Consider the following 11,589-nt stretch of genomic DNA (forward strand, 5'->3'; position numbering starts at 1 on the left):
ATGATTTAAATGTATATATTATAAATTAATATATATTAAAACAACATTAATAATGATACAATATTTATGACTAAAGATATTTTATTCTGTAAATAAAGGTTAGTGCATTAGCAAATATGTCAATGTTTGTTGTTGGAGTTCCTGCAGAGGATCCTACAATGAGAAGAAGTAGCAGAGAAAGAAACTGAAATAGAGACATGTGTAGGATCTTCTATGTGCAACAGAAATTGACATTTTTCTTGTTCTCAGCTTTAGTAGGGCAAGTGTTTAGGGAGCTTTGGAATTCATGCACAGGTCAGGCATGTTTCAAGAGGCAGTTTTAAGATGCTATAATACATCATCTTCAGTAAACATAGTGCCACACTTCAGAGAAGAGAACCATATAACATGAGAAACACCAATAGAATGGAGAGCTGGCTTCTCTAAATGAAAACAAAAGGATTTTTACAGAGGCGGGGGTTCCTCTTCAGCATGTCAAATAAGGTTTTTCTCTATAAAACTTCCAATGCCCTAATTTCCTTTTGTATCTTATAATGTATCTCTCTCTTTGCACTTGTTTTACTGTAAGAATCCTTTGTGACACCCACATGTTTGATTTAATTTTCCTTCTCATGATAATGGTTTGTTTATTATAAACTAGCAGACGTGTGCCTGTTGACTATGTGGTAAAAAGGTAGAAGATGAAAACAATGACCTATACACCAACAGAGATTAATGTATTATACATTTTATTTATTGCTTATAAATGGCTAAAAGGATCTCATATGTAAGCACGCATAATTGCTAACTGAATATTCTGTTTTGTTGGTTGGCATGTTGATCCAATGGCTTCAGTAGTTTTTGACTCCCTGACTTGAAACACGTATACAAATCCATATTTTTTTATGGTTGTATGCTTGTTCCAAGTCAATAAATCAAAAGACATTGTGGCTCTTGCACAAGCAGGACAGCTGAGCGACTAGTGATGGGCTGAGTTCGGTCCTATATAGAACTTTAGAACATGGAAAAAGTTCTAACTCAAACTTTGAACTCAATGAAAGTCTACGGGACCAGAACTTGTAAAATGAAATGTCCCCATTTTGAAGGCTTATATGCAATTTAATGGCCATAAAAAGGGTATGGGGTTTTGGGTACTGCCCTGGGGGACATGAATCAATGAAAAAAAAACTGTTTTCCTATGAAATGTTATGAAACATTTATTATCACCCCAATTTTTTAGTAAAATATAAAATACGGGGTCATGTCGGGTAAATACAGAATAACATAGACACTCCAAGTAATGAATCAATGGCGTCTGTTTATTGACGCATGAGACATAGCACAATGCATAAAAAAACAAAGTTTCGGGGTCTCACAAGATCCCCTTCATCAGGCATATCAGTGATGCAAATGTAACTGAAACCAAACACATATATACACACCATGCTGTGAAAATAAGTTAATCCCCAAGTCTGCCATGATCATGTGACATCCTGATGATGTCACAGCCCCGCCTTAGTAAAAACAGATGTTGTAATCAGGTGATACATGCATAGTCTATAACAAGCTCCGCCTAGACAGATATGCATGATGTACATGCATATCTGTGAAGGTGGTGCTTGCTATAGACTATGCATTTATCACCTGATTACCACACCTGCAATTGTTTTACTAAGGCGGGGTTGTGATGTCATGAGGAAAAAGTATCTGTACATGTACTTGTACCGAGTTTGGTACTTGGTATCTGAACATCCCTAAATATAGTGACAAAGATTCTAGTTTAAAGGTATTGTTATTCCCCTTACATGCATTGTCACCCCATGTCTCTTGTCTTGTCTTACCTGTGGTGGTTAAACAAGTTGTTTGTATCTGTTTTCTTTTCCCTCCTTTTCTCCATGTCAGTCTCGAGAAACAGCATCTCAAGTAAGTTTGTCCTCATTATCCTGGTGTTTTCTTTTATTCCATGTGTTTTTACACATTGATTTGATAAAATCTGCCCGTATACATTGCTAAAATATACACATTTCATTGTTTAATGATTCAGTCAATCCTGAATATACAGTCATGTGAAAAAGTAAGTACACCGCAATGAAAATTGTTGACTTTTTTAACATATTTAAATAGTCAAACATTTGGGGGGTTATTCACTAAAGAGCCAAAGGATGTAGCCGAACATTTAGCTAATTCTTTGGATCACTTCTGCTGCAGCAACCCTTCGGTTCAGCCAAACCGAAGGGCTTTTGTACATGCTATCCTCAATAGGGCATACAGCAGCCAAAGTACACAGCTTCAGGGACCTTCTGGAAAGCACTTTTCTCAATGCCAATGACAATGATGTAGATCCTCATCAATCACGCTGAACAGCGCCCGCTGACTCGCCGACATAGAAAAAAAAAACACTGTTCACGGACCCATTCGCTGCCACCGAACTTCCAAAGCAAAATGACTGGTCCAGGCCAAATGTAAACAAATGGATGGAGCAAGTCATGATGTCATTTTTTTTTCTTTAAATAAAGGACTTATTCAATGAAAGGACTTTTTCAAGGTGTTGTGTTTTTATTTACTTTTTTGGGTACTCTTTGGTGAATAAGTAGGGGTAACAACTACCCCTTATCTACAAGGGGGGCAGCATCTGGGTGCCCCCTTTATGAAGGGGGGTACCCAGCTGCAAATGAGCCCCCCTGCCTGTAGACCCCCACAACCACCGGGCCAGGTTTGGGGGAAAATGCCCTTGTCTTTATTGGCACCCTCCCAATGTTAAGGACATGTGGCCTGGTATGGTGCAGGAAGGCCTACTAGGCCAGTGCTAGGTGTAAGAATTAGTGATGAGCCGAACATACCAGAGTTTGGTTCAAAGTAGAACTTTAGAACATGGAAAAAGTTTGAATTCAAACTCAATGAAACTCTATAGGACCAGAACTCTGAAAATAAAATGTTCCCATTTTGAAGCCTTATATGCAAGTTATTGGCCATAAAAATGGTATGGGGGGGGCGTGGTTTCGCTATGGCCGTGAGCAGTCGCATGTTCTGAAGCTCCGGCTCTTGTCCCTAAACCAGCGGATTTCTAACCTTCAATACCGAACCTATTTAGGTCTCTATGGGTCGCAACACACAGAAGGGCACTCGTTCACAGGATTCGAGGACCCTCTCGACGAGAAAACGGGCCATTGAGACGTTCTTCCCCAGAGCAGGGCGCTCTGCTCAGACGCCGCGAGGACTTAAGATGGCGACGGGTAAGGAGAAGCGGGCCCCGTCCCCATCTCCCTCATCCCCTGAATCCTTGCCGTCGACACGAACTAGTGGTGGAAGGGAGTCTCCCGACCAGAGTGACATGGAGGGTGAGGATGCTGATATCCCTACCTCATTCCGCATGTACTCCTGCCCACGAAAAAAGACATTGCGGGCATGTTTAATAAATTGGAGTCGGCCGCCTGGACTCGATTGAAACTGCCATGCCTGCCGTGTCTTCAGCCATAACGAATTGCAACAAGCGACCCAACAACACGCCATGACCCTGCATACCCTGTGGTCACAGATCGATGACCAAGAAGATCGCAGCAGGCGCAACAACGTTCACCTACGGGGGATCCCGGAGGCCACGGGCCCTCGTGATCTTAGGGCCACAGTGGTTGGCATCTTCAACACCCTCTTGGGCCGCCCTGTGACTGAGCATATTGAAATAGACAGGGTGCATCGGGTACCTGGTTTTCGCAATCCCAAAGAGACCCGTCCACGTGATGTGCTGTGCAGGGTGCATTACTACACATTTAAAGAGGAGATAATGTCTAAGGCGCAACATGGTGGCCCCCTGGACTTTGATGGGGCCCAAATATCTCTGTTCCCGGATCTGTCGCGACGTACCCTTGCCAAGCGGAGGGCTCTAAGTCGGGGGGGATTTTAATTTTGTTATTGACCCGACACTAGACTCCTCCGCGGGAAAGACACACGTCTCCCTACCCTCCCTGACTGTAGTTCGTAAACGCCTACGTGCGTTACAATTGATTGACATCTGGCGCACCTTGCACCCGACAGAGAAGGACTACACTTTCTATTCGGCTCCCCATGCCACATACAGCAGAATAGACTATTTTTTCACGTCCCACTCCCTGCTCAGCTGGCGACTGAACACCTCCATTGGACCACAAATTTGGTCAGACCACTTTCCTGTCTTCCTCAGCTTTGCGGTACCGGGCACTGCTAAAGGTTCTACATCATGGAGACTCAATGAGTCACTGCTGCGGGACCCAGTTATTTTAGAGGCACTTCAGACAGCAATTAGGGAGTTCCGGGAACACCACTCACTGGACGAAACTTCCCCACCAGTACAATGGGAGGCGCTTAAATGTGTCCTGCATGGCATACTAATTCAGCATGGCGCTAGACTCAAAAGAGAAAGGAACGAACACATTTCCAAGCTTCTGACTAACTTGGCAGATGCTGAATTAAAACATAAATCGACACCTACCCCGTCTCTATATCAAGAAATTGTCACTTGCCGGGCGGAACTTCACTCTATGTTAGATCTGGCCTACTTACGCCACAGGGATCTGACCCTGCGATACTTTCATGAATATGGTAATAAGAGTGGTAAACTGCTGGCCCGTTCCATTAGAGCAAAAATGTCTTCTTATGTGTATGTGAAAATATCTTCAATAAAAACATATTCTTTAAAAAAAAAATGGTATGGGGATTTGGGTACTGCCCTGGGAGACATGTATTAATGAAAAAAACACTTTTAAAAATACAGTTTTTAACCACTTGAAGACCAGGGTGTTACACCCCCTTCCTGGCCAGGCCATTTTTCAGTGACTGACATTTATTCCGTAATGAAACTCTGTACTGAATTGAATTGTATACTATTTTTGGGGGGACAGATAGACCTTTCTTTTGGTGGTATTTAATCACCACTGAGGTTTTTATTTTTTTACTATATAACAAAAAAATATCCCTATAAAATGTTATGAAACATGTATTATCACACCATTTGTTTGGTAAACTATAAAAGCCGGGGTCACATCGGGTTAAATAGACACCAAACATGTCTAGCTTTAAAATTGTGCGCGCCCGTGAAAACACAGAAAATGACCACACCCAAAATTGGCCATAGCCCAGATAGCAAGCAATTGAGCCGCAAGTTTGAAAATGACTTGCTAAACTATTGCAGACTTGCCAAGCTTCACAATTTTGTTGCACAATTACAGCAAGTCTGCATTGCAAGTATCTAGACCAGCGAGCTTGCAGAGCTCTTGCTAAGACCTGCAGGACTCTTGCTGTAGACTTGTCAAGCAAATTTGCTACAAATTCAAAAAGTGTCAACTAGAACTTGTGCTGCAAATGTTCTGCACGTCTACAACTTGCCAAGAATGTGTGCAGCAAGTTAACAAGAATTACAAATTAACCCTGCCACAAGTTTGTAGCAAGTTATCCTTGCTATCTGGGAGACGGCACAATAGGCAGAATCTTCATTTTTGCACGTTGGCGCACTCAGCGCATGTTTGCATATGTATGTGGGGGGCAGGGAACTTGAAAAACATTTTTGTATTATTTAACTTTTTTTATTTGAGACTATTTTTTTAGCTTCTTTATTTTTTTTATGCTTTAATTTTTTTTAAACTTTTTTTATACTTAACTTTATTGCTATCACATAGGGGACTACGAAATCCCCTATGTGATAGCCAATTCACATGACAGGTTCTCTTTATGGAGACATCAGGGGTCTTCAAGACCCCTAATGTCACCTAGGGACCCCCAGAGAAGCTGATGAAGCAGAGATCTGCTTCACCAGCTTTGCACCAGTGTTCTGTACCGGAGAGTGACACTGAATGCAGGAAGTGATGTAATATACATCACTTCCTGCATTCGGGGACAGGAGAAGAGATCAAAGGGAGTTGTGTACTGACTCCCTTGATGTCCACTGAGAGCGTCGCTGTTCCGGCACACCCGCAGCTCATTCAAGCCATCGGGTGTCTCTAGAGCCATCGCTGGCTGTTTACATGCTGACAGTTTCCCCACTTGAGTGCTGCACACGAGCGGGGGGAGGGGCATGACGCCCTCCCGCTCCTACAAACTCCAGTCCGCCATTCAGGAATGGCCATGGACGGGAGGTGGTTAAAGGAGCAGTGATTTTACCATTACTTAAAGTGAAACAATAAAAATGATAAATACCTTTAAATATCGTGCCTGGGGGGTCCCCTATATCTGCCTGTAAAGTGGCACATCTGTACAATGTATAGAACCTGCTGCAGCAAAAAATTACATTTATAAAAAGGGAAAAAAAAGTGTGCGGTTCCCCCTCCCAAACAATACCAGACCCTTTAGGTCTGGAAGGAAAGTTAGGAGGGACCCCATTTAAAAAAGAAAAAAAGTGTGGGGTCCCCCCCAAAAGTCATACCAGATCCTTTCGGTCTGGTAGGAATTTTAGGAGGGACCCCAAGTTACAATTATTATTTTTTTAAAGCATGTGGAGTTCCCCCCCAAAGTCATATCAGGCCCTTAAGGTCTGGTAGGAATTGTAAAGAGGAACCCCACCCCCCAAAATGGGAAAAAAATGTGGGGTCCCCCTAAAATTCCTAACCAGACCCTTGATGCGAACAGAGGCCTGGCAGGGCAGGAAAGGGGGGGATGAGCGAGAGCCCTCCTCCCTGTCATACTAGGCTATATGCCCTCGGCACTGGGAGGGTGCTTTTCTGGAAAAGCATCTTGTCCCTGTGCCAATGGGGACAAAGGTATTTTCCCTACAAGCCCTGGGGCGTTGGTTGTGGGGGTGCGGACATAGGAGCTTATGCACAGCATGGTACCCCTTTACAGACATATTTTTGACAAGTCTTGTATTTAAAAAAAATGGATCCACAACGTAATTCTAGGGTCAATCGCGATGACAACTCGACGAAATGAAAAAAAATATACAAAAAAGAACCTGACGCCGGCCAACCCATCCGCTCGCCACGTACTCTGACTGCATTCGCTGCTGAATTCCATTCTGACGGATGCCTGGAAAATATAAACAACTGGATGGAGCTACAGGTGACAGCTAGCTATCTCCACCCAACTGTTTACATTTGTCCGGCACCTAACAGGACTTAGCTGTGTGAGCTATGATTGGGCAAAGTCATAATTACTTTGCCCAATCATGGCTCTCACAGTGCACTGTGCTGTGATTGGGTAAAGCAAAGCACCTGACCTGTGGTTAGGTACATTGCTTTACCCAATCAGGGCTTCACACGGCACTGTGCAGTGCGCAGCAGCTTGTGGGTTCCTCGGCGGGCAAATACCCTACCTCCACTCCCTGGATCTCCATCTGCCGCTGGGGAGAAAGGTCAGCTACCTCCTCTCCCTGGAAATCACAAGGCTTCTGGGGAGAGAGGCCATCTGCCTCCTCTCCCTGGAACTCCGGGGGTGTACCCGTTGCCAGGCAGAGGCTCGTGGCACTCTGCCCTGTTGCCAGCACCTCACCTGGGTCTTCATCTTCGGAAGGGAATAGCAGACCACTTTCCAGCAGCTCACCACCAACTAGCGATGTTCGAGTCCAACTGTTGGTCAACTCGAACATGGAGCCCATCACTATTAAGGATCTGGTATGGAATTATAGGGGAGACTCCACTTCTTTTTGGGGGTGGGGGGGCATGGGGGTCCCCCATAAAATTCCTACCAGATCTAAAAGATCTGGAATGACTTTGCAAGGAACCCCACCCTTTTTTTAACATCGAGGGTCCCTCTTAACATTCTTACCAGACCTAAAGGGTCTGGTATGAATTGGGAAGGGGACCCTGCGCTGTTTTTTTTTTAAAAATTGTCTTTTACATAACATATTTTATTCTGTTCACTACCTCTGAGGTAGCGAACAGAATGACTGACTGAGCATTCGGCTATTCACTTTCTGCTGTTCGGCCCCTTGGAGAATAGGTGTTTACAGCAGGGAATGAACTGCCGAATGTTCACCTCAACTGATCCAGATGTTGCATAGGCTAATACGAACTGGTTCTTCCCTTCGGTTCAGCTAAACGTGTTGAGGCTGTTCAGCCGAGCCAAAGGGAGGTGAAGCGGGCCTAGTGCAGCCGATGTACAGTTCAAATAGCAATACAGGGCTACAGTGAATAGCCGAAGAGGCTTCAGCTGCCTTCACTTCAGTTCAATTATTTATTCAGCTGCCTTCGACAGCTTAGCGAATAACCCTCTAGATCTTTATTCAAACGTTGTCTACAGATAAATGTAATTTATTTGAATAAGGACACAAGAACAATTAGCCTTTTCAATCATTTATTTACCAAAAATATCAATAGATGTAATAATGTGTTGTGGAAGAAGAAAGTGGACCCTTGGCATCAAAAGCTAGTATTGCTTTAGGTGTTTTGAAAAACTGCACACCAGTCTCTGACATTAACCTGGTGGAATTTGTTACCACTTCTCCATGCAAAATACCTTTTGTTGACAGGTGTTTGTTGGTTTTCTTACATGAACTGTTTGTTTCATGATCCACCCCAACAAAAATTCAAGGATAAAAAAAATCAGGACTTTTACTAGGGCAGTCCATAACCCTCCATTTCTTATTTTTAAGCCATTCCTTGGTGTGCTTTGGATCTTTATCACGTTGGAAAACCCACTTCCAGTTCAACTTCATTAATTTCACAGATGTTCTTACATTATCTCTATGTGCATGCTTATCTATGATACACAGGAAGTTCTTTTCCTCCCCGTTTCCTTCACAATGCTGTTTTCATACATGTAATGTTCTTCTCAACAAGGAAAACTTAATTCAGCATTCCTCACGATCTCAATGCTTCATCTAAACATATAACCAACACTTTTTAGCTTCAATCAGTCAGCTCTTGGGTTGACCTGCTAAAACTAAAGTTATTGATTATCGGTAATCTAAGTGCTTATGTAGCGAGGAAGTGTTTTACCAGTATAAATGAGATTTAGATTTGCTGCTGCCATAGGTTTGTGGTAAATGCATTGGTTTAATAGTTCACAGGTTCACCACCAGAAATAAGGAACATCATATAACACAGTGCATAGCCCTTCTCTTGGTCTTTTGAGTCACAGTAGCCAATAATTTCAAGAAATAGATAACCCAGCTACCTCACTATAAACGTTTCACTTAGTTTAGTGAATGTGATGAAGATTCTCTCAAAAAATATTCAATCATGCGCAAAGAAATTTAAAAAAAATATATTTTTGTATGGACATGACTGAATGATGAAAGTCAGCAGAGTTTCACCTTATTCACTGAGCTAAGAAAAAATACCCTTGCAAAGTGAAAATTTCCTTGTAAACAGCCTATTGCCAGTTAAATGAAGGTGTGTGTTGGAGCTGATTACAATTGGGTATAGGAGCAGATACTGTTTTTTTTATATTTTGGAATTGTTGCATGCCCCCCATGTGAGTACCAGCTTACTGTGCCTTTTGTTTGACAATAGCTTGCTCATTAGCCCTACATATGGCCAGAATAAATAAAAAGATAACCCCCTTTAAAGACTGCAACAGGATTTGCTACTAACTTTGCATACTTCAAACTTCGAGTAAAATTTGTGAAACTGAACCGAACAATGATGAGCAAGATGCTCATTAAAAATGCAGTCTAATAACCAGGCCTTCCAAGTGTATGGGAACTCCTACACATAATTGATAGCAGTGGTGGTACTTGCAGTATCACAAGCACTGGATAGCAATACTAGTTACATAGTTACATAGGGGTCTATTCACAAAGCTGCCGAGGGCAGCCGAGTGAATGACCGATCAGAAGTGAAGTGAGCCGAACACCGTTCGGCTATTCACTTCAGGCTGGTACGGCTGATTTCAGCCCTATATCGGCTGAAATCAGCCGTACATCGGCTTGCTTCGTGTGGCTTCGGATCAGCCGAACATGCTCAGCATGTTCGGCTGACCCGAAGTGCAGAAGGAGTTCAACTCAGCCGATCCAACATCAGGTGAATCTACATGTGTATGAGTGTGGATGAGTCCATGTGTCCTCTTCTTCTTAAGTGTACCTGTACCCCTGTATGTTGCGGTCTCTGAGGAAATCGTCCAAATGCTTTTTGAACGATTCAACACTCTTTGCTGAAATCAATGCTTGTGGCAGCGAGTTCCATACCCTGACCGCTCTTACTGTGAAGAAGCCCCTATGCCCCTTGTGATTACATTTTTTCTCCACTAGTTTTAGGTGGTGGCCTCTAGTCTTTGTTATGGAGGTTACCGTAAAGAGTTTATTGCTGATATTGCTATTTCCATTGAACATCTTGTACAAGAAAATCATATCCCCCTTAATTTCCTCACTTCCAGCGTGAACATGTTTAAATTTAGTAACCTTGTCTCACATTTTTGGTCCTCCATTCCCCTTAATTAGTTTGGTTGCCCTCCTCTGGACTCTCTCCAGTTCAAGGATATCCTTTCTGTGGACTGGTGACCAAAACTGGACCGCATACTCCAGATGAGGCCGAACCAGTGATCTATAAAATGTCACAATTATAGCCTTGTCTCTGCAGTACATTCCCTTTTTAATACAAGACAATACTCTGCTTGCTTTGTTTATGGCCTGGTGTTGCAATCTATTATTCAACCTATGGTGTACAATAAACTTCAAATCTTTTTCCATTTGTGTCTATCCTAGTGGAGTTCCCATTATTGTGTAATCTGCTTGCCTATTTTTAAGCTCAAAGTGCGTAACTTTACATTTATCAACATTGAACCTCATCTGCCATATAGTTGCTAACTCCCCTATTTTATCCAGGTACTGCTGTAATGCTATAATGTCCGTGTCTATCACCCTTCCGATTTTGGTGTCATCAGCAAACACGGAAAAATGACTATTCACTCCCTCCCCGATATCGTTAATAAACAGGTTGAATAGCATGGGGCCTAGCACAGATCCCTGGGGCTTGCCACTCATGACCCTAGACCAATCTGAAAAGGAGCCATTTATCAATACTCTCTGGACCCGTGCCTGTAGCCAGTTCTCTATCCATATACACACCATTTCATCTATGCCCATAGACCTCAACTTGTGTAATAAGCGTTTATGTGGTACCGTGTCAAATGGTTTAGAAAAATCCAGATATACTACATCCACCGGCCTCCCTATATCCAGATCTCTACTTACCTCTTCGTAGAATGTTAGTAGGTTGGACTGGCAGGAATGGTCTTTCCTAAATCCATGCTGGTTATCATTTACTATGCCATTATCCTGAACAAACTCTACTAAGTAGTCCTTAATCATTCCCTCTAACATAGGAATACATAGGAATCTTGGGACTAGAACTTTGAGCTTTATAGATAGTGGTTAGAAGTACTAGCACTTACAGTCTCACAGAGAATATTTTGCAATACTGGTACTACAATACTTGTAGTCCTGCATATATGGATAGCACTGCTGGCAACCTGTGACCACCATAACACTACTGGAACTTGCTGTCCTACAAGCACCTGTTAGCAAATGGTGGGACTGGTAGTCCACATCAGTGGATTCAAAATGCTGAGATGTGCAGTATCAGAGAAGCTGGACCAGAGTTTTGGGACATAAAGACGCAATACACAATAGACACAAACAATAGATAGTTATATTGGGACAAGCATACCTCTCAGCTGTCCCTTACTGGGGGGGGGGGGGGGGGGGGC

General features: G+C 42.9%; 1 protein-coding gene across 1 annotated transcript in view; it reads left to right on the plus strand.

The window, feature by feature from the left end:
* Window positions 1–11,589, plus strand: part of LOC108790014 (potassium channel subfamily T member 2-like) — a 424,109-nt gene that overhangs the window by 361,879 nt on the left and 50,641 nt on the right. The window contains exons 25-27 of the mRNA XM_018560180.1: window positions 3,071–3,351; window positions 3,451–3,836; window positions 4,012–4,566. Of these exons, the coding sequence (XP_018415682.1) occupies window positions 3,071–3,351; window positions 3,451–3,836; window positions 4,012–4,566 (1,222 nt within the window). The remainder of the gene's footprint in view (window positions 1–3,070; window positions 3,352–3,450; window positions 3,837–4,011; window positions 4,567–11,589) is intronic.

Source organism: Nanorana parkeri, unplaced genomic scaffold, assembly GCF_000935625.1.
Source record: "Nanorana parkeri isolate BGI_ZX_2015 unplaced genomic scaffold, ASM93562v1 scaffold438, whole genome shotgun sequence".
In the NCBI taxonomy this organism is placed as follows: Eukaryota; Metazoa; Chordata; class Amphibia; order Anura; family Dicroglossidae; genus Nanorana; species Nanorana parkeri.